This window comes from Ceratosolen solmsi, unplaced genomic scaffold (assembly GCF_000503995.2).
Source record: "Ceratosolen solmsi marchali unplaced genomic scaffold, CerSol_1.0 scaffold90, whole genome shotgun sequence".
In the NCBI taxonomy this organism is placed as follows: Eukaryota; Metazoa; Arthropoda; class Insecta; order Hymenoptera; family Agaonidae; genus Ceratosolen; species Ceratosolen solmsi.
The window spans coordinates 96,633-120,030 of NW_011948460.1; the positions used below are offsets into that span (position 1 = coordinate 96,633).

Consider the following 23,398-nt stretch of genomic DNA (forward strand, 5'->3'; position numbering starts at 1 on the left):
AAATTGGATAATTATGGGATTTTAAAAATAATGTTGCACAAGTATCATTATTCTTATAAATACAATGATTGTATAAAATATTCGAAATTTTTCTTTTGACTTTCATTGTTTATATTAAAAAAATTTAAAAACAAAACGAAATAAATATTTTTGAAAAATCCTACACAGAGATAGTTTTTTGAAGATTAGAATATTTTCATTATTAACATATATTTCATACATTATAAAATACAAAATTCAAAAATAAATTTGAATATAAATCGCATCTTCTAAGACCAATTTGATATTATAAATAAGTCATAATTTTATATTAAATTTTCCATTATATTTTAGCCAAGCTGTTGAAAGTTATAATACAAATTTTATTGTTAACGGAAAAAATATAACATTAATAAGTTGGATGAAGATTGTAATAAAAATAACATAAGCTTTTACTCCTAATGGAATATAACGATAAATTAGTTTAATGAATTTGTTAATAATTATTAAAAATGTAGTTAATAAAAATGTTTAGTGTTTTATAATTACATATTTAATGATATGTTAATATATTACTTATTTTAAATGTAAGAATTCAATACAACTATCATAAATTGTACATTAATATGTCATAAATACTAATGAAAAATTAATTATGAAGTTTTTTGGATTATCGGATAATTATATCGATTTATAAAAAAAATTATTAATTGACATATTTAGAAAGATATATATAATGCCCGTTTCGTATAATTAACTATTTACACTATATATTAAATTCGCGGTAAAAAATATATTATGTCATGTTTTCATATTAATTTTCATTCATATTTTAGCAGGTATATTAGAAACGAATACACCAGAAAGAAAAGATATTAGTCTATCTCTTTCTACTTTAAGTCCTCCTTTAAGTGCACCACCAGCACCTGTTATTCTTAATAACATATCAGATGAAAATCAAATTACGGAAACCTTAATACAGCAGCAAGAAGAGGAAGATGATGATGACGATGTGTTCGAAGCTGAAACGTCTACACATTTAGAAAACGAAAATAATTCTAACAAAAGACGCTGTCATTCACTTAGTGCATTACATTCGAAAGAACCTCAAAGTCCTACAAAGGTATATAATTAAGAATATATAACCGAATTTATAATTATATTTTAATATATTAAATAACTATGAAACCAATTTTTACACAAAAAACATTTCTTTATAATCGACGATATGAAACCCAGATTTCATTTAATGCAGTGGTCTATATTTACTGTTAATTGTTATATATTTTTTTATATTATTTTAAAATTACAATTTTGTATTTGGTTATATATGTTTGAAGTTTTATTTCTGAAAATTTGTTCATCATTCATTTGATATTTTAAAAGGTTTATGAATTTTATAGCAATCATAATAAAGAAAATAATTTAGACCTCAAATATAAATCAGGTATATAATATTAGAAATAAATATAATAAATAAAGATAATGATATGAACTAATTTATTAATAACAATGATTTTTTCGTTTAAAAATATTTAAAAAATTCTAAAGAAATATTGAAATTAAAGACAGTGTAACATTAAAAATGAATACTTTATAAATTACGGTTGTAAAATTTTAGCATATAATTAACTATTAATTAAATAATGTAATTATAAATTACTATTATATTTATGTCTAAAACAGTTTATTTGTAAGGAGTAGTGGAGATAAAAGAATGATATGTGGAAGGCGCCTCACCTGAAATAACAAATACAAACTGAAAATGTTATGATTTTATTTTCTGCGCATCTGATAGATTTTAATGTATTCACTGATGAAATGAAAATTGTAATAAAATGTAGACTAAAAGTTTTTAAAACAAATAGTACTTATTTAGTTGTATCAATTAGTATTAATTAACAACCATGTTTTATATAGTTTTATAATATATTTAATGTCTATTTAGAAAATAGTGAACTAGTCTTCGAATATTTAATAATCTTCTTAGTATTTAATAGCTCAAGAAATCGGATAAGACATTACATTTTACATTCTAGTATTGTCAAAATGTTTTATAAAATCACACGCAAAAATAAAAGTTCATATATGTGTAATGGTAGTGATTGCATGAAATTCAAATACACATTTTGTTTATTATCAAAATATTATTTAGGAGATTTCATATGAACAAATACTTTGCTCGTCTCTAATTTATTTAATTTTCTTTATTGGTAATTATTATTTTACAAGATATAGCCAAAATTTATTTATTGCCTCTGCGTCTATACATTTAGTATTTTAATTCTGTACATGAAATGATTTTTAAATTTTTTCAGAGATTTTATAATTTTATTTAATTTTCATTTATTTAGGATGATTTGAAGGTAACACAAGATTAACATTAATGTTTTTTTATTATAAGCTTTATATTATTATTTATATGATATATAATTATCATAAATTTACCGAACAATATTTATAAACTGTTAAATGATTATAAATTTTAGGGTAATTGTTTAGAATTAGTCTAAAGACCACTAAGTTTTATGTGGGATAAAGCGTACGGGCAAATGAAAGGGATAGTGCATTAATTCAATATTTAACACATCTGTTTTGGTACTGTTTATACCGTTTAATTTCCAACTACAGTAATGATTCTTTGTTAATGATGACAATAGTTGAGCTCATGTAGTTCTGTGGCGTTAGCATGTACTACATGCGAAGGTAGGAGGTTGTAAGTCTCCGGATCCATCGTGACTAGTGCGTTTGGTGGTAAATTTTACCATGAGAAGTGAGAGATCGTAAAGCTCTTACCACTTCTTCGAGTAATGCCACGTGGTGGTGAGTCTACACTAGTGGACCTGCAGAGTGTGTGAGTAAGTAAAATATATGCGTGTACCTTACATAGCGGCCTTGATCCTTGAGAGACCATGGTTTGATGTTGGTAGCTATGGTACCTTAAGTTGCGACGCCGTTGCACACGGAGCCTTGGCTTTAGACTCTGCTGAGGAAGTTTCCTTACCCGGTCTTCCTTCTTTCTTAGGACTTCAACTTGAAGCGATAGTTGTCCTCCGCGGCGTCCCTTGTAAGAGAGAACTCTTCCATGACTTCAGTTAAGACAGACCGTCTTCTGCGGCGTCCCCCGTAAGAGCGAGGACTTCTTCCATCCTGGACGACTCACTAGTGAGAGCTTAGGACTTCTGAGTTAGTGAGTGAGTTTGTCTTGTGGTCATCTCCCTTAAATGCATTCCACTGAAAATGGCGTCTACTTAAGAACCCTATTCTTTTTTGTGTATCCGATCGGAGAGCTTACGGCTTCGAAAACTACACGGAGCGCTCCAGTAGTGCCTCTAGCGACAGCGCCTTCAATCAATCTTCTCTTTGCTTTCCCGCCAAGAAGAGCTCCTGATTGGAGCGCCTTTGAAGTGCCTGTAGCGGCAGCATAGCTAGACTTGACAGCAGTGGATGCGAATGTGCACCGTTATATTTTTAATTTTTGGTGTAACGACTATTCCGAGATGCCTAATGAGCTTTGCTTTTCGTGCTGTTTAATGCCTTTTATTTTACAAACTACACAATAATAATGATTCTAAATTGAGAATCGGTGAGATCTTCCAGCTACGTGGCATTAGCATGCACTATACACAGAGGTAGGAGGTCGTAAATATCCGAATCCCTTGACGCAGTCTGCTTGATCGTAAATTATTACACTGATAAGTATGAAGTCGTAAATCTCTGATACTTCTTCGTGTAGTGCCACGTGATGGTAATTGTTGAGGTTTCCTCACTGTTGTTGACCTTTTGCTAGACGCACTCTTATTACAATGGCCTTGTTGATCTTTTGCAACTTCTGTGTTAGATGCTAGTGATACTGACCGCGATTCAGTGACCTTGCCTGATTCTGTGATGCATAGCTTAATTTTGTGCGTCCTGTAGTCGTGTACGTTCTTGCAATGCTATCAACACCCTTGACTGCTTGTTAATTGTTGCGCGCTTGAGAATTGAACGTGTATTAATTATAATAGCTTCACTGTTTTAGCGTTATTGATTGACTAGTTTATAGCTGTAAGCTCTGGCTGAATGGCTTAATTACAATGAGCGCCTACAAGCCTGTTTAATACGTACACGAAGCTGAAGGCGTGTTCGTTCCGTGGCAGCTCTGTTGATAGATAGCGAGGCTCGTCACGTGCTTGCTTCATATATCTATGCGACAGTTTAGTTAGTTGGCAACAAGCCTAAAGATTTAGAACTTTTGCGAACTTCAGGAAAGCAAAGCTTTAGAAGGTTGAAGAATTCCAACCGACGTTGCTATGAGGAAAATATTGTAGGATATTCGAGAATTCTCGAAATCAATGTTTACAAACTGGAGAGTTAGAAACAAAGCTTATACTTCTCCGGAAACTTACTGAAGTTATTGTTTTTATTATTTTATTATTATAGTTTTAATAAAGTTTTATTTACTTTTATCATATATCTTTACATCTGATAGATATTTATAATTCAAATTATTGTATTCTATATTGTAATATTTTATTTACAAATTTAACAACCGTCTTACTTATTTATAAAAGTCTACTTTCATAATCCTATAGTTTTGTTTGAAAGAGTATACTTGTAAATGGCTTGGTTTTATATATTTATATATAACAGGGTTAATAACATTCCATAATAACAATTAATTTCGTAATAATTCAAGTTTACATTAATCTTGCGATCACAATATATAACTACTATGGGCTGAATCAATCGCTGTAACAGTAGATCTTAAAGATTAATTAATAACAATCTAACATCCACAGTTACGTTTAGCTGTGATTGTGTAATATTAAATGCTAACGTAAAAAATTAGATTTAATATATTGGTGCCACTCAAATAAATGATTGCATAGATCTCTATTAATGGATAAAGTATAAATTAATGACTTACTCATTACTTGCGGGAGTAAGCAATTTGTAAAATGATTACATTTTGAAAAAAACGGCCCATGGAAAATAGCAAATGACAATGGATGAAAAGTTTCTTGAATAGTATTTTCTTAATTGTATGTAACATAATATTAACTATTATGATAGAAAAATCATTAAACAAGAAATTGGTAAGTAGCAATACACAGCAAAGCTAAGTATAATTTTGCAAAGGAATATATCTTTTAGTACATTCGTTAAATTAATAATAAAATGTTTAAAAAATTAAAATAAGTCATTAAATGACTACGATAATAGTTTGGGGTCAGATGAAATTTAATAGATAATCAATGTCTATTTCAAAATTCTTGAAAAATTAAATTGTATGAAACATGTTAATGGGTAAGTAGTTTTGAACTTTTAAAAAATAGCTTTGAAAAATGTCAATTTATTCGTTAAATTGAAAAATTTATGAGATTGTCAGGTGTAATTATCAAAATATTTAAAATTCAAATTTAGAATTATTTCATTAAAACGAAAAATTTTATTATATACAAACATCACTTCAATTATTCTATAATAATGAACATTTTACCTCATTATTCATCATTTTATAATAATATAACAATTTTTATTAAATAATAATTTTAATTTCATTTTACATAAAATTGTCTGTTACAGATAAAGGATAGGATACGTCGTCCAATGAATGCTTTTATGATATTTTCAAAGCGACACCGAGCTGTTGTACATCAAAGACATCCTAATCAAGATAATAGAACTGTATCTAAAATTTTAGGTGAATGGTGGTATGCTTTAGGACAGGAAGAAAAACAAAAATATCATGATTTAGCTTCTGAAGTTAAGGAAGCTCATTTCAAAGCCCATCCTGATTGGAAATGGTGCAGTAAAGATAGACGGAAGTCGTCAACAAATAATAAATTGCTCGAGATACGTGGAAAGTTGAATAGTAGTGGAGAAGAACCCGATATGTCAATATCCGATGATGTTCCACTTACTCCACAAATAATCGAAGAATCTATAACTGTGGTAAATAAAATTTCGGACGAAAAAGAAATTAAAGAAGTAAGTTATCAAGTTTATAGATTTATTTAATGAATCATGTTTTATAGTAAAGTAATTTATAGTATATAAATGTTATTTAATACATATATGGCTGTATCATTGTATATACTATAAAAAGAAAATAAAAGTACGCGTTTATTAAATTTTTACGATTAATGTATGAAATAATTTTCGAAGGTAAACATTAAGTGAGGTAAATTATATACTTAAGTTGAAAAATTATAACATTAAATTATTAAGATGAATTTTGCATCTCAAAAATATAATAAAATGTATTCTAAGATCTTTTAAAATATTTTCAGTATTTGGTAATGCGGTATTTAAATGAATAATACAAATTCTGTATTTAAACGGTTTATAGATATATATCGTAAATAAAAAGTAAATTTCTGATTAATAAAAAATGTGCTCTCTGATAAAGACATGAATATTGAATACTTTAGAAATATGCAAAAAGTAAATTTATATCGGTAAAACATAAATATACATTATCAACTCTAATGTATTAAATAAAATAAAAATAATACTATCAAAAATTGGTTTACAAAATATTATAATTTTGTTTTTATTTAAATATAATTTTTTGAGTTCCTTAGGAATCTTTAGTCGATAATTTTATTATTTGTGAAAGTTGTCAAGAAGTCGTAACATAATAACTTGTCGAGGTAGAGTTTTCATAGTTGCATTTCATAGTTGAAGTTTTTCTTCACTTCTTAAATTTAATGATTCTTAATAAATGAATTGATCTTCGAGTGACTCTTAGTTACTTAAATTTACGATCGTTTATGACATCTACTTTCAATTGAGAACCTACAATTATATCTAAAATCTCTTGATGTTATTTCTATCGACATCACATACGACTTATGCAAATAAATGAACTACCGATGATTACTTTTATAATTTTTATATTAATTGCTTTCAATTATAATATCTATGACTTTTATAGTTTTCGCGCATATCGGGAGAGCATGAATTTTTCTATTTCCAAACAACATATGAATCAATTTGTCAAATGCTCAAAAATACAAAACAAGCAAGTTAATAATTACCTGTTTAGATTCTGAAATCATTGTTCAAATTTTTCTGTACTGAGGTTTGAAATTTTTGTTTAAATATTTTTTAAAAGATTGCATTCTTTTTCAATAAACATTATTGCTATGTTAACCACTTTTAATAAGAAGCAAAAACCTATTAAAAAAATTTTAATGCAGTATAGGTAAGGTAATATAGTAATTATGTCATCAGCGTGTTCTTGGAATAGTATTCATATTATGATACTCAATTGAAATGTTATGAAGCTAATATTTTTTACATTTTTTACCTTCAAGGTATTCGTTATATCGTAGATAACGAATTCTAAAAAGATCCGTTTGTTTTCTACGAAAAGTAGATATTTTTGATTTTTCTAAATTTTTTCTTGATTTTAATTTTTTTTAATGTACGTACAATATTTATGTAATGATCTTTAAAAAGTTTTTAAAATCTTGAAAAATCTGCATGATATAAAAATCAATTCAATATTATATCACTGTATTTCAGATTAAACTAAAGTTTATACTACAATCTTTATTTTTAACTGCAACTACTTTTAAATAACTATTTCTTAATAATTTTTTATTTGACATAATTAATTAATTATTAAACTATAGCTAAAAAAATTATTAGAATTAAAATTATAAACTAAAAGTAAATTAAGAAACGATTTATTCTATATTAAGGTTTTTGAGATATTATATAGTTTAAAATATATATTTAATGTTTACATAATAAAAAATAACATTTTAATTTAAATAATTACAGAGCGCGTAAGAAAATTTCTATTTAAAAACTATCTTAAATTTTATTAAAGCATTATCTTGATTATTAACATTATACTATGTTTATAATTTTTTTAACGTGTGTCAAGTAGAAAAAATCTGTTTTTTTATTTTTTAAATTATATTTTTTAATATTTGAATGACATTTACATTTATGTTTTCATATGTACTTGAATTTCAGTTTAAAAGTAAATGGTAATTAAAATTTAATAAAATGTTTTGCAGTTAAGTCAAATGCATTCTAATCGTAGCCAAGAATTTTCAAAAGAAATTGATCAAATTGAATCTGAGTCAAAACAAGATGATGAAACAAATGGTTCCGATGAAGATCAAATGGTTATTTGTGAAGAAATGCCATTATCTGAAATTGATTTAAAATGTAAAGATAAATTGATAGATAGTGATAATGAAGGAAATCATAAAGATCGTTTAAAATGTTTTCATTTTTGCTCTGATCGTATTTGTTTAAAAAATGATGACATCACATGTCGACCAAAACCAATTAAAGGTAATTATGCTATCTACGTAATTATATGACAATATTTATTTATTCAAGAACTGTCTTTAATTTAGTAATATATTTAATTGTACTTTTAATTGAAGTCACCATTTCATCTTCACTATTAGTTATATTTTATCTGTCTATATCACTTAATTTGATTTGAATTAAAAGATTATTATTAGTCTATCTATTTTTCTTTATTTCTTTCACATACGATCAATCTTCAACAGATACTTTTTCAATTAGAGCACTGAATAAATTGTATAGCATTTTTTTCAAATTTCCTTACAATGTATTTTCAGAAATTATTTATAATATAAAATACATCTATATAATAAATTCTTTATTAGCTATTTGTTCAGTTTGTGGTATATATTTTTTATGAAGATTATTATAAAATATTTAATTGATAATAACATAATTTGTTAATATAAAATACGATATTGAGAATTGGTTAATATTCCACGCTTACTTTAGGAAATGCATAGATATTAAAAAATATATATAATTAAATAAAAATATCGTTCAAATTTCCATTCAAATATATTTATATAATTTAAATAAAGTTCAAATTCATTATAAAAATAAAAAATATTTGATCAATGTTACAGCCCGATTATTAACAACTGATGAAGAATCTTCAAAATATTTTCAAAGTTCTATCAGTGAAAGCGGAAATGTACCAGTTCTTTCAACAAATTATCCATATTCCAGTCCAGTAAATCCAACAGGTATATCTGCATTTCAACCAACAGGTGGAGCTTTTATTACTATGCCAATTTCTCCAAAAATTATTAAACCTGAAACAATCAAATATTGTGAAAAACAATTGACACCTAATTATGTACTTAATAATACTAGTTATAATATGGAGAATGAAAGATCTTTATACTCTACATGTACTTCACGTATTACAAAATCAAACTTAGAAAATCAAGAATTACTTCATTATGCTACTCGAAAACACACTACACCAATTGTACAAAATCCACAATTAACGTTAACCGTTCTAGATGATAAATCTCTTACTATTAATAATACTCAACAAAGTCAATCATATCTCTCCACAGTTGTTCGTCCAAAAATTTATTGTGGCGTTCATATTCCTATTACTGGTATGTATTATATTTTTCCTGGTATGAACTTTTAACTAATTATTGTTTGAATTTTCAGATCCGATAAAAAATAGTAATTCTCAATGTATTTCTTCTGATAGAGTAGAAAAAAGTACTGTAATTGTTAGTAAATCATTCAATGTACTTGGTAATGGTCATAATATTGTAAATTATCATACAATTTATCGTTCTCCATGTCAAATAAATAGTTCAGAAAAACGAGATAACGAAGTACCTAATATTACTCCATTTTATGGTAAGTTACTTCTATAATTACTAGTTATAATTAAAATCATTGTTGTATACAAAATATATATGTTATATACATTTATTTAATTAATTAATATATGAAATTATTATAATATTAATTTTTATTTTTACATAATATTTCTAAATAAAAATATTCGTATTGTAATTAAGATGTTACAGTTTATTTATTTTGAAAGTACCATGTAAATATCTGTTAAGTTTTAAATTGCAACATATAATTTAACTGTAGTATTTAAAAGTACGAGTAATTTACTGAAAAAATTTCATCAGTGGTACGACTAGTCTATTATATACATTAAAAAATTGATACCATTTTAGCAAAAAAAAAAAAAAAATATGAAATCAGTGAATTTTCAGATGATCCATGTAATTTTTTATATACCTACACTAAACGATATTGCGATTAATTAGGAATATACCAAAATCAGTTTTCAATACATCATACACACTCACAATCCTGCACCCTACAGATATATGTAAATAAGATAAAATTATGAGATATGTATATGATAAATGATAATATTAAAATAAGAGTGAATTATAAATTATATATATATATATATATATATGTATTCTAATAATATTGCATAAATAGTCACAAAAATGTTTTATGACATATCTTAATATTTAAACTTTGTTTATAAATTTTTTAGTCAAACTAATGATAATTTAAAATTTTAAATGACTAAATTTTTAGAGCTATTTATATAAATTTTGGTACCTTGTTTAAACTTTATAATTATTTTCGAAATAGATAAGTTCATTTAAAAACGATAATAAATGTATTAAATATTTGTCAAGATTAATTAAAATTAAATATAAAAAAATATTTTTCTAAAACATTGTATAAAACAACTCTTTACAATATATAAAAGTTTATTTAATATACTCAATTATAATTAAAATAAGAATTTTTTAACAATTATCAAATATTTTTTATTTCAGAAAAAGTAGGTGACGCCGAAACTATTCGAACTCTAGATAATAAACATAAAATTATGGAAATCACTGATGAATTAAAAAAAGATTTTAAATCAGATAAACATATAAATGTCTTTACTGATAATACGGAAGATTTAAATAATTATAATGAAAAAATAAATAACTGCACATTTATGCTAGCACCTACACCTGCACAATTAGGAAAAGCTCCTTTACAAAAAAGACAATCATTAGGTAAATATAAGATTTAAATCCTATTATTTTAAAACAAAATTTTATATTCGATGTTTTAATATATTATTAGTAAACTATCAATGACCAGCCTTTCACCCTATCGCAGAATATAAATAAAATATAAACTTCCTTGTTGCACTCAAAATATCAATTAAAATATCAAATAAAATCTTATAAAAAATTTTTAAATAATTTAGACATAAATATTGATTTCAAGATTATTCAATATAAATCATATATAATTTACTTTATAGTCAGAATATGAAAATCTATTGTAACTGATGAATATACGATAATATGAAATAATTACATATATATCTTGTGTATTATATTAAGTACATTATATATATAGTAACTACTATGCTTATTATTAATTCTTGATTTTTTTGTAATAAAATAATTCTATTGTGAAAGTATACAGTCAATATATTCGAAAAAATTAATTACATTTATTTCATTTATTATAATCTCATCAAATATTGAATATAGTCTAGTTATATAGATTTATTTATAAAACTTTACAAAAAATTTATATAAAATAGCTAAAATATATCTTAAATTATGTCTTATAATTTGAGAACATTATTGATTTTAATTATTAATAGATTTTCTTGTTATAATTAATTATTTAAAATAATATAATGTAAAAATTCTAAATATTTATTCTTTATAGCAGGGCCTTGTTCATCAATTACAGCAGATAAACATTCGGAAAATTTACCACAGAATCTCGATAATTTATCATGTATAAACTTGACACATATTACAGATTCACACGACAAAATTCTATCTCTAACAGATTCTTTAAATTCGCCTACAAATGTGAATAAAAAGCATTCTTTCTTTAAGAAAACCATAGAGGATGGCATGGATAGGTAATTATATTTATATAATCTAGTTATATTTTATTTAATACTATTATTAAAATTGAAAAATAAAATATGAAAAATCTCTTTTATATATAGTAATTATCTATTTGTAATATTATTAATTATAAATGATGTTACTGAATATTATAATAGTTGAGCAAAATAATGCAGTTGAATCCGTAGCAGTAATGAATGGCAAACAATAGTATTAAAGATAAATTATATATATAAAGTCGTATCGTATTACAAATAGTGTAGAATAGTCAAGTCCAGATTTTTACAACTAGTTGTACTATCGGATAAAATGGCAATTAGGAATACTAATGTCCGTACTAGTATGTTCATACACTGAATTCTTTATGTGAATGCTGATGTTATTACAATGTAGTATTTATATATCTGATACAAGATTCGTTTGGTTTAAAAGATTAAGAATAATATTTTTTGTCATTTTATCATTTTGTATTTATCTATTTAACAGAATATTTTCAAGAATAGTTAGAATACATATCTTTATTTAAAAAAAGACTTTATTATTTATAGATCGTTATATAAATTAAAATAGTAAAATATTTTTGTATATAATTATTAAAAAAAGTAACTGCTGATTTTTTTCTTCCATCAAATTTATAAATTATGTATATTCAAACGAACTTGATTTTTCTTTATTCCTATTGCGATAATATTCTGAAACCAATCTTCAGTCCCGTAGAATATTTATATAATATTCTCGACAAAAAAATTTTGTTAAATCAAAAGTATATTATAATAGGTCTTATAGTCTCTCAAGGATAAAATTTATCAGAATAAGGGTTTTCATTAATAATATTGAATATATTTATATCGATTATTATACAAGAATATTCCTTATTAATATAAAGTTATAAATAATTCATATAAAAACTAGATCAACAACTACATCGAAATCAATCATAATTAAAGATGCTAATATAGAACTAACATTTCATCAGATTGTACATAAATATTAAATGAATATAGTCTCACTTTAAAAAAAATTCAATTGAAGTTTTGAAAAATATTTATTATATTCAACTAGCAATATTAAAAATAAAATAATATTTAATAGTTATTTAATATTTTTAAATATCTCGAAATATTTCGAATTTCTTTTTGAAAATCATGTTACTCATTATATTCATTTAAATTTTACCGTACGTATATAGATTTCAATTATCACCAATTATAACTGAATAACAATTGTCTATATCTATCTCAGTATTTGTATCAAATATTGTACTAAACATATATATTTTTATTAAATCATTTACTAGAGTAAATAGATAAATAGAGTAGTAGTAAAGTAAATAAATATATACAGTAAATAAAATATCAAAGCCTTTCAAAGCTCCGTCTGCATTAATCATTAAAATCAACATAATTATCGTTGATAGATGACAATCAAACCTAAATTGATATATAGATGAAATTATAAAATCAGGAATGGTAATAATATGCTAATTTGAAAAGTGAATGTACGTAAGTTAATTATATAATAAGTCCCATGTTTCCTTATATTGAAAAAAAATGTTCAATGTCCCATTCAGACATAGCATTATTATTACTTTGTAAAACATACTTTTCTTTATATATATATATCTAATAAGAAATATAATAAGGAATATAAGACAAGATAATTTAATAAATGCATAATTGGATTAAAGATTTGACATTTAATAATAATTAGATAATTATTTAAAATGATTATTAGAAGTAATCATACCAGTTTCTTGGTTTAATTGTTATCTTTCATTGAATATTTGACCAAATAATTTTATTTTATCTTTTAAATAAATTATTACATTTTCCTTATAAAAAAAATATTAAATCGTAGATATTGATAATGGATTGTTTAAATTAATGAAATATAAATAAAATAAATAACGTAAAAACAAATATTTTTTAAAGTTTCGTAATTATTTTCATATATTATAAAATTTTAATATATTTGTCCACATTTTCATTCGATACAGAGTTTTGATATATATTTCTCTTTGTTGTGTCTTGAAAAATAATTCATTATAAACATTTTTCAATAATATTTCACATAAAAATATAATATAAAATCAATCAAATAATCAAAATCAATTATTAAATATAAATAAATTTCAGAGTTCTTGAACAAGTAAATTTTCGAGAAAAATTTTCATCTTTACCTGAATTCAAGCCAGAAGATATACATAGTCCAAGTGCAATCAGTTTAAATACACCAACTACAACTAGCAATTCGGTTAATTTTCAGAATTATCGAAAAAAAACGTTACCAGCACCTCTTCGATTAATAGGTAATTATTTTCATTTTTGTATTTAAAATTATTGTTACATTTCTTATTTTATATTTACTTATATTTACATAATATGTACACATTGTTTCTCAAACAATTTATACAATACATTTTATTACCTTATGTTCGGAAAATATGCAGTATTCTTATTCCATGAATACAAATATTCTAAAAATATATTTGTCATAGTCCTTTGATTAAGTTTGATTGTTTATTTATTTATATATTTCAGTATTAAAATAATTATGAATAAATAGTAATTGATAATCATACTATTATAATTAAGAATTAACAATTATTTCAAAATAATATATATATATATATATATTATGTATGAATTATATCAAAGTTTTCTTAACTAAAATAACTTTTATAAATTTTTAAACAAAATTTTATTTACTATTGTTATTAAATTTAAAATTAGTTACTTCAAATTTCTTAGTTTTTTATGTTTTATGACTGATAAATTTTCTTACAACTCATAATTTCAACCTTAATATAATTTTGTGATTGTAAAAACAAATATTTTAATTATTTAATTGCTCTTATTGCTGTTTTTTAAATATTTCAATGTAATCTTATTTTATAATCAACATTTTTCGTCATACAAACAAGATTTTTTTAACCATCTTAAATTACACGAGAAAAAATGTTTTGTTTGTTAATTATTCGATGTAATAGTAAATAACAATATTAGACAGTGTATGTGATAGATTGATCAGTTAGAATACATATTCATTCAAACTTGATTATATCATGAATCTTTAAGAGACTTATGACAATAATGTATTTTTTTATTATGATTATTGGTTTATAAGCTTTATTACTAGGTATTTTCTAAATATTTTTCATATTAAAAAATTTTAATCCAAAGTTTTCAGGTAAATTTTATTCTATTTTTTGTATACCACTTTTAAAAAATTTACGGTTCGCTATATTCTGAGAATAATTTTAAATAGCTATTATGTATATATATATATATATATGTTAGTTGAATTTATCATTATATTTTAATAAACTATAATTTTTAATTTGTTTTGAAAAAAAAAATATACTTTTTAATAAATTCTTCAAGAGTTTTTAATATAAAATTAATACTATTTACTAATTAATACATTGTTTTTTTTTATAGTTCCAAAGGAAGATTCAGATAGTTCGATATCTATTACACCTAATACAAATACAAGTATTAAACTTACTGGCAACACTTTTTTTGGGCCAGATTTTAATATTGAAGAATATCAATCAAATTCCGAATTAAATGACAATGACAACAACTCACCACATACTCCAAAAACACCTAGTAGTGCTGTAACTAATATTGGAAGAGAAGCAGAACGTGGACATAGAAAAGTACTTGAGCAACGGAGACAACTTGTTATGCAGCTTTTTCAAGAACATGGATATTTTCCATCAACACAAGCCACATCAGCTTTTCAAAACAGACATTCTGATGTTTTTCCAAATAAAACAAGCTTACAACTTAAAATTCGTGAAGTTCGTCAAAAACTAAAAGCTAATTATACACCTATAAGTGCTAATAATATGATTAATCTGCAGACTCAGTGTGAAGGGACTACAAATAATAGTATGTATTCGTTATTTACTCATTTATGACAAAGATAAAATAGATAATCGGAATATATAAACCACGAAATTATTAATAAATAAATCATTTTAATATGTGTTTTCGAATATTTTATAATAAAATTGTGAGATTATTAAATAACAATTAAATAAAGAAAAAAAGATATAATTAAAGAAATGATTTTCATCGACATTATATAATTGCTTTAAATCGCTCGAATATGAAATTATGAGCAAAAATTTTATAACATTCCTCTAATATTTTAAATAATCATCATATATAATGTTATATGATCAATTTTATTAATGCTATCTTCTTGTAGTTTCTGTGGAACTATTCTATATACAAAAAATATTGAAAAGTAATATAGTCTGACTTTACATTAGCAAAAAGCAAATAATTATGAAAAGTGAATAAAATGCTATTAATGTTGCAATATAATTACATTTTAAAGCTTTTGATAAATATTATGTCAAGCATATGTCAATAACGTTAATAATATTATGGAAAGCTTCTTCTACCTTCTTCAGAGAACTTATATCTATTTCTGTGTTCCGATATATAGTATGCATTTCAACACATGCATTTCTTACTCTAAATTTTTTAATTTCGTAAAATATACCGAATAAAGTTTAAATATTATGAAATATATAAATTATTATTTATATAAATTAATGGATAGATGTCACGAGTTTGTTCGTTCATATTATATCTTTCGATTCAAATCGCCTGTAGTCAGGCAAGAATTTTTATTACAAATAGGATTTTTAATTAATCATGAAGTGACATAATTGTTTATAATTGTTCAATATGTCTTTATTTAAACAAAAAAAATTTTTATATTGTATATATAAATATTAAGAACCAGTAAAATTATTTAATTTTTTAATTTTTAACCTCATATGCAATTACTATGCACTCATTAGTGTACAAAATGCACCTCGTCGTTCGGACTTGTTTTATCAAGGCCGGTTCGACGGATACAATTTGATGCCGTTGACAACTCAGAGACCACGGGTGTTGTGTGGTAGCGATGACAGGTCACGAGTGGAATGGATATTATAATAATACAATAAAGATATAACTGAAGTATATGCTTTTTATTCTGTTATTTATTAATGACAAGGTTGACTAGTATTACTATTATTACTTGTAGAACTAAATTCTTAATTGAAGTGACGTGTTGCGGAGACAACTGTACAATAATCTATGTAGCTTGATTATTGAATATGAATGGCGAATGGCGCCTGCTTTCGTTCATCGACACTAGCGCCTTTTGAACGAGCATGTGTATGGTTGAGGTTATGGATGCGGCTTTATTATTGAAAGATATCGCAAGTGGCGTGATATAATTATTGTAATAGATACTACTTACAAAGACTAATCGTTGACTCGTCTTCAGACTCTGATAGGCGGATTGTCGTGGCTCCCTTGGAACAGGTAACTACAGTTTCTTGAACTGCGTTAGTGGACATACGGGTTTATATCGTGGTTCTTTCGGAGCAGTAACTACTGTTCCAGTAACAGTGTTAATGGACAATCCGAAGAAGTGTAAGTCGTTCCCCGAAATAGCGCTAAATGGACTTTCACTAAAACTTAACTGAGTATGAAATGTCTCAAGGGTTTAATATTGAGAGAGTATTACTAAAAGAGTGATATCAAAAATACTAATAAGCAATAGATATCAAGAAACTGAGAGACACTTCGAAAAGAGTAATATCACGAAAATACTACTAACTGAAAACTATCAAAAGTAAATATCAAGACAGTTAAATATCACGAGTGATAAGGATTAAGAGAGTTAAGTATCGAGAGTAAATGAGTATTGAAAATGACGCCCCTTAAATACATTTGCTGACCATGAATTTTACTTGAACCCCTTCCCTTATTCTCTGTCCAATTTGAGAGTCCTCCCTTATAGTGCGCCTCTTTTGGCTTCGGAGTTAATTAAGGGCCTAGTCGTCTCTGGGTCTTCATGATGAGCAGATCTCTCATTGCTGCTGCCGCATGCGACAGCATGTCGGCAGCGGCAAGGGGGGGTTTGCTGACACATCTGGTGACAGCATTGCAACTTGTCGACAGCTGGAAGGGGAAAGAAGGTCCGCTTGCAGTAATGCTTGATGTAGTTGGCGAGCGGAACGAAAATGCAGATGTCAAAACTATAGGTTTTCCCGTGTTTATGGTATTGTTTTTCCAGATGTTTTATGACACTAATGCGTGAGAATTTTGAGCAAGCGAAGTTTAAAATCCAAATACAAATTTTACGATGTTACTTGCCAGATGTTTTATTGCACTGACAAAAAAAGGAAAAATGTTCTCGCATTCTCCAACAATTGGAAAAAAGCATGTTTGCAGAATAACACAGGGCAATATGATTAATAATTTCCTGAAAAAACGATATAAAATACAATTAGTAATTTTGTATTATTTAAATCATATTAAATGATATCGTATGAGCACTACTTTTCATTTTTTTACTTCTAACACCTGATCTGAGAACAAATTTATCCATGAGGCTGAGTGAATTAAAATTGAAAAATGTATTTCGATAAATTTTAATCTTAGCTTTTTAAAAGATGAAGTAAAAGTAAAGGATACAATCCCAGTAACACTGATAAACTGCAGCTTTTCTATCATATACGTTAATTTAATGGTACACAAACGCATCCACTGTTGTCAAGTCTAGCTATACTGTCGCTTGGATAAGCCAAGCGACAGGACTTCAGTTAGGGGTCCTCTTGGCGGGAAAACCACGAGGAGACTACTCTCTCTGATTGAAGGCGTAGGGAGACGAGATGCGCTCCAAGTAGAGATGCCAAGGAAAAAAGCGCTCTGATTGGAGACGCTAAGATAGGCGCGTTCCTAAGTTGTAACACCGGAACGCTCTTAAGGGGACGACCAAAAGTCAGAAGTGCTCTCTTACAAGGAACGTCGCGGAAGACAAACTTACTCACTCAAGCTAATATCCTTAAGGAAGAAGGTAGAAAGAAGTTCCCTCAGTAGAGTCGGAAGCCTAAGATTAAAGTGCCTTAGTGATCATTCTCTGGATAGAGTTTTTCACGAATTCAGTGCCGACGCATACTGTCTTATACTAGATGTAATAGTCACCTATTCTTTACCGGAGTTTCTTAAGGATCCAGTATCAACGATTACACTTCCAAAGATCAGAGCCGCTACGGAAGGTACATGCAAAACTTTATACTAAATAGAGACATACTCGTGCCCAAGCGCACAAAGCAGTCGTAGGCCACCCAGCGCACACTACGGAAGAGCCACTATAGAAGAAGAGGGTACACGTAACAGTTTTATACTAAATAGAATTTATACACTAGTGCCCCAAAACATGAAGCTGTTGCAAGACTTAAAGGATCTAGTACCAAAGCGCACTTCTTATACTAGGGGCCATAGTCATCCTATTAATCATCAGAGTTGACTTCAAGGATGCATGCTAATGCCACGTGGAAACCGCCACGGAACTATAAGAGCTCAACTATTGTCATCATTAACAAAGAATCATTATAGTGTAGTTTGTAAAGTACAACCCAATAAACAGCACGAAAAGCAGATATGTTAAATATTGAAATAATGCGCTACCCCTTCCTCTTATCTACACTTTTTCTCCAACCAGGCAACTGATGGTTTTAGTCTAATTCTAAACACTTTAAATATAACTTGTTCGAACTTATAGTGTTCTTCGTTCTTGATTCAAATTTATAGTTCAAATAAAAATGGATTTTATAAATAATTAAAGTCTCTTAAAGTAAATTTGAAAAACAAAATTTTTAATTTTTTAAAATATTTTCTAGTTATAGCTATAGCGGATTACAAGCGTATATTTAAACATAGCCGAATAATCATATTGCTGTAGTACGAGCAATTATCATCATATGTACTTTTTTTTAATAATAACGAGACTTTAGTAATATTTGTGGGTTACCAACAGTTGTAGACAAAGAAAATGATATAATTTTGGGTATAATAAAGACAGTGAGTAAAAGTATAAACAATTGAGAACTTTGGTTTCTACAGAAATGTTTCGATGTTTATGATATATATATATATATATATATATATATATATATATATATGGACATCTCATGGCCCATATGAAATGTTTTACATTAGCGAATTTTGGAAATTCAAATAACGTTTTACTTAAGCTATTTCGTAGGTACCACGAAACATCGTAGAGTACATAGAGAAAAGAAAAAGAGCAATGGAGATCTACAATATACACGAATAATTTATAAAAAATGTTAAGGTTCCAGTTAATCATCAAAACATTTACACCATTTAAATTTGGAAATAACATGGAAATAATTTTTATGAAAATATAGACTTTAAAAAATAGAGCATATTGTAAAAATGTTAAAATTGATTCTCAATTGTATTAAAAGATAATACATTAGTATATTGCTTTTTGTGTAATTAATATTTCCTTAAAAGATGCTGAAAACAAATGAAAAAGTTTTAAATAAAAATAAATACCTATACGTTTAAATATTGTATTGATTAAGTAAGTTAATTTTAAAAATTAAATAATTACTTAAGATTACAGATTATGATTATTGAATATCTATTGCTAATTTTAGAACTTGTATATTTCATTAAATGAATGTATCAAATATAATTATTAACAAATAATAATGTATATGTTTTAAAATTTGTGTTGAAAGACAGTAAAAAAAAGATTAACTATTAAATTAGCCAAAAAAAAAGATTCGCCATTAAATAAAATTATTTTTATTAAACTAATAAATAGGATAGTGCTTGATTATTAATAACATATTATAGTATTTGTTACTAACTCTTCATTAACAATTACATTCCTATAAATCAATAAATAATTAGAAAACGCATTGAAATTACATAGTGTAATTAAAAAATTGTAACTATATATTGAATATAATATATTAAAGTTATTAAGAATAGTGCCATTTAAATATTCATACCCGTCTTTATTTTTTTAAATAAAATGCTATTACTATAACTAATCTATTCTAATGATTCTTAAATTAAAATGTAATATTTATAACTAAATTCATGTATTTCTAATTTCAATTTGGATAATAAGTTTCTGTAAATAATAATAAATTATTTTTATTAAGACTTGCAACTTAATAATAACATTGATATAGAATGTAAATACTGATTATATTCTTAATCATTTTGTATAATAATATTTTTGTTCCAGATAATTCACCTAATATTTCAACTTGCATAGGTGTCCCATTTTCACTACCTGTTAGCAGTAGTGGCAGCTAACATTCAGAAATTGACTGTGATATTCCTGTAACGAAAACGCGTGCTAGACAGTATGAGTGTGTTGTCATACTATGAAACTTGACATCTGTATTTTTCTCTTTATATTTTATAAAGTGATTACATTTACATATATGATTATTCATTAAGAATTATTTTAGAAAAAAAATTATATGATTTGTTAATTATGTATTTGAAACTTTTGTAATCTTTAATGAATTTTATGATTTAGTAATTTGAATTTTTGTCGCATTTATACGCGTGCGTGCACGTACATATATAACATATATTTAAGGACGCATGATCGTAATATTTGATCAAAGATTAAGAAGTGCAAAATGATAAACAGCTAAACTATTTTTAAAAAATGATTTAAATAAATTAGCATATTTTGTACATTTTCAACTCTAAAATTATGTTACAAATTATTTCGTTATTTTATATAATATTTTAATAACGTAATTCTTTTTTATAAATTTCATTTTGTTTTTTGAATTTTATATATTTTTTAATTTGTTCTAAAGAAAAAATTTGTTTTCTTTGCTTGACCTTAATTTTAACAATTTCAATTACTTTTTTATGAGTATAATTGTTAATCTTCCTATAAAATATAAAAAATTAAGGTAAAATTTGAAATTCATCAGAGTTTTATTATTTTTTAATATGCAGAAATTAATTTTATTTCGTATTAAAAATTTCTTTGCATAAACTATTAAATATTTATGATCTACTGCAAAAAAATTTTTAAATTAATACGTATGAAACGTGATATACATGTTAAATTAAAAAAATATTCTCATCAAGTATTAAAAACATATGTATATATACACATACTCGTTTTTAAAAATTAATAATTAATTTTATGATATATATATATATATATATATATATATATATATTTACGTACAATAAATTGATGACTTAGATCTGGGAAATAAAAGTATCGTGGGTTTAAATTTATTGTCTGTTAAATTAAAATAACTAATAGTATGTATGCGTTTATGCCCAAATGCACGTTTTATGTATATGTGCACTTAAGTGTGTGCATATCCAGAGATGTTTAACAATGATAGAAATACATATTAAATAGGTGAAAATTGTAAAAAGTAAAATTCAGTTTTATTATCTATGGCACATAATAAATAAAATACTGTGTATCTTTTTTGTGCAAGATAAAAAATGAGTCGTGTAAAATATAAATAAAACATTGAGTGAATTTTTATTAAAAATATAAATTGTATGCTTTATCAATTTTCACTTCCTTAACTAAATTTAATATCTATAATTTTAATTTATTGCTTCAAACAATAAATTGGGTATACTTAAATTTTGTGTAATAGATTTATTTTATTTCAACTGTACTTAAATCTGGTACTATATCAAAAAATTATACATAATATTCTGTATAAAATATATGTAAACAAATTTTTTTTAAAAGAGGACAATTGTTAAATAAAAAAGTTATTACTAATAATTGATAAGTGCTATTGTTTATTTGTTAGTTATGTAAACTACAATTTTATAATAATTCTGACGATTTTTCCTTTGCTGTATTCAATAAATTATCTCTTTATTATCGAAATTATTTCTTTTACCTATTTTTCTAATGGTAAATATATAAATTATAAACTTAAAATTTTTTATTCATTTATAACGTCATCAAATATTTATTTAAGGTTTACAAAATATATTATTTTTATATTGTATCAGTACTTCAAATTACCGAGATTTTAATAACATATACAGAATAAATTTTAATTGAATAGTATTTGCATTTAAGAATCTAATTTATTTAAAATTGTTTAAATTATATTTATATATTTGTATATCTTATGAGACAATTTTCTACAATAATTTAATATTCAATTTAATACAACAATATTAATCGGCAAGTTGGAACTTTAGTCGACTTTAGTTGAAAAAAAACCTTTCACTTAAAGAGTTGATTAAAAATATTTGTAATAGTAGAATATTATAAAAGTTATAATGAACAGACAGTTTTAAGAATGAATTTTTATCGAATAAAAAAGCATATACAATTGAAAAAGATTAATTTTACCGTGAAAAGAAGCTCAAATTTTCGAGTAAAACATAACTGTTCATTAACTACATTTTACGAAATATAAATAAGTTTCTATTAAATAAAGAGATATCCAATTTCAATACCACTATAAGTAAATAACGAATGTTCATTTAAACCTTTATATGAAATTATAAATAAAAATAAGTGTCTGGGATCAGACTAAAAGCCTCCTTGAGATGGTGAATGGAGGCTTGCTGGCAAGAGGAGGGGACAATGCAATAATTCAACACTGCCTTTGGATGTAGTGTCTTTCCCTTTATTGAATAAAATAAATATAATTAATTGTCAGTGGTCTATGGATATCGAATTGAATGTATAATACAGTGAATAGATGAGAGTTTTTTCAATTAATATGAGCGACAAGAATCCTGTAAGTGTATTCTTGGTAGCTTGGTGCCTGATTCTCCTACTCGTAGTTATGAACTCGCAGTGGTAGTGGGAGATTCACGCAGATAAGG

General features: G+C 25.3%; 1 protein-coding gene across 1 annotated transcript in view; it reads left to right on the forward strand.

The window, feature by feature from the left end:
• The window catches only part of cic (Putative transcription factor capicua), a 35,895-nt gene extending 14,923 nt beyond the window's left edge, over nt 1–20,972 (forward strand). Inside the window, exons 10-19 of the mRNA XM_011505483.1 lie at nt 819–1,102; nt 5,548–5,952; nt 7,998–8,280; nt 8,886–9,389; nt 9,448–9,645; nt 10,605–10,835; nt 11,509–11,710; nt 13,835–14,007; nt 15,140–15,595; nt 20,790–20,972. Of these exons, the coding sequence (XP_011503785.1) occupies nt 819–1,102; nt 5,548–5,952; nt 7,998–8,280; nt 8,886–9,389; nt 9,448–9,645; nt 10,605–10,835; nt 11,509–11,710; nt 13,835–14,007; nt 15,140–15,595; nt 20,790–20,860 (2,807 nt within the window). The 3' untranslated portion in view covers nt 20,861–20,972. The remainder of the gene's footprint in view (nt 1–818; nt 1,103–5,547; nt 5,953–7,997; nt 8,281–8,885; nt 9,390–9,447; nt 9,646–10,604; nt 10,836–11,508; nt 11,711–13,834; nt 14,008–15,139; nt 15,596–20,789) is intronic.
• Nucleotides 20,973–23,398: the final 2,426 nt, after the last annotated feature.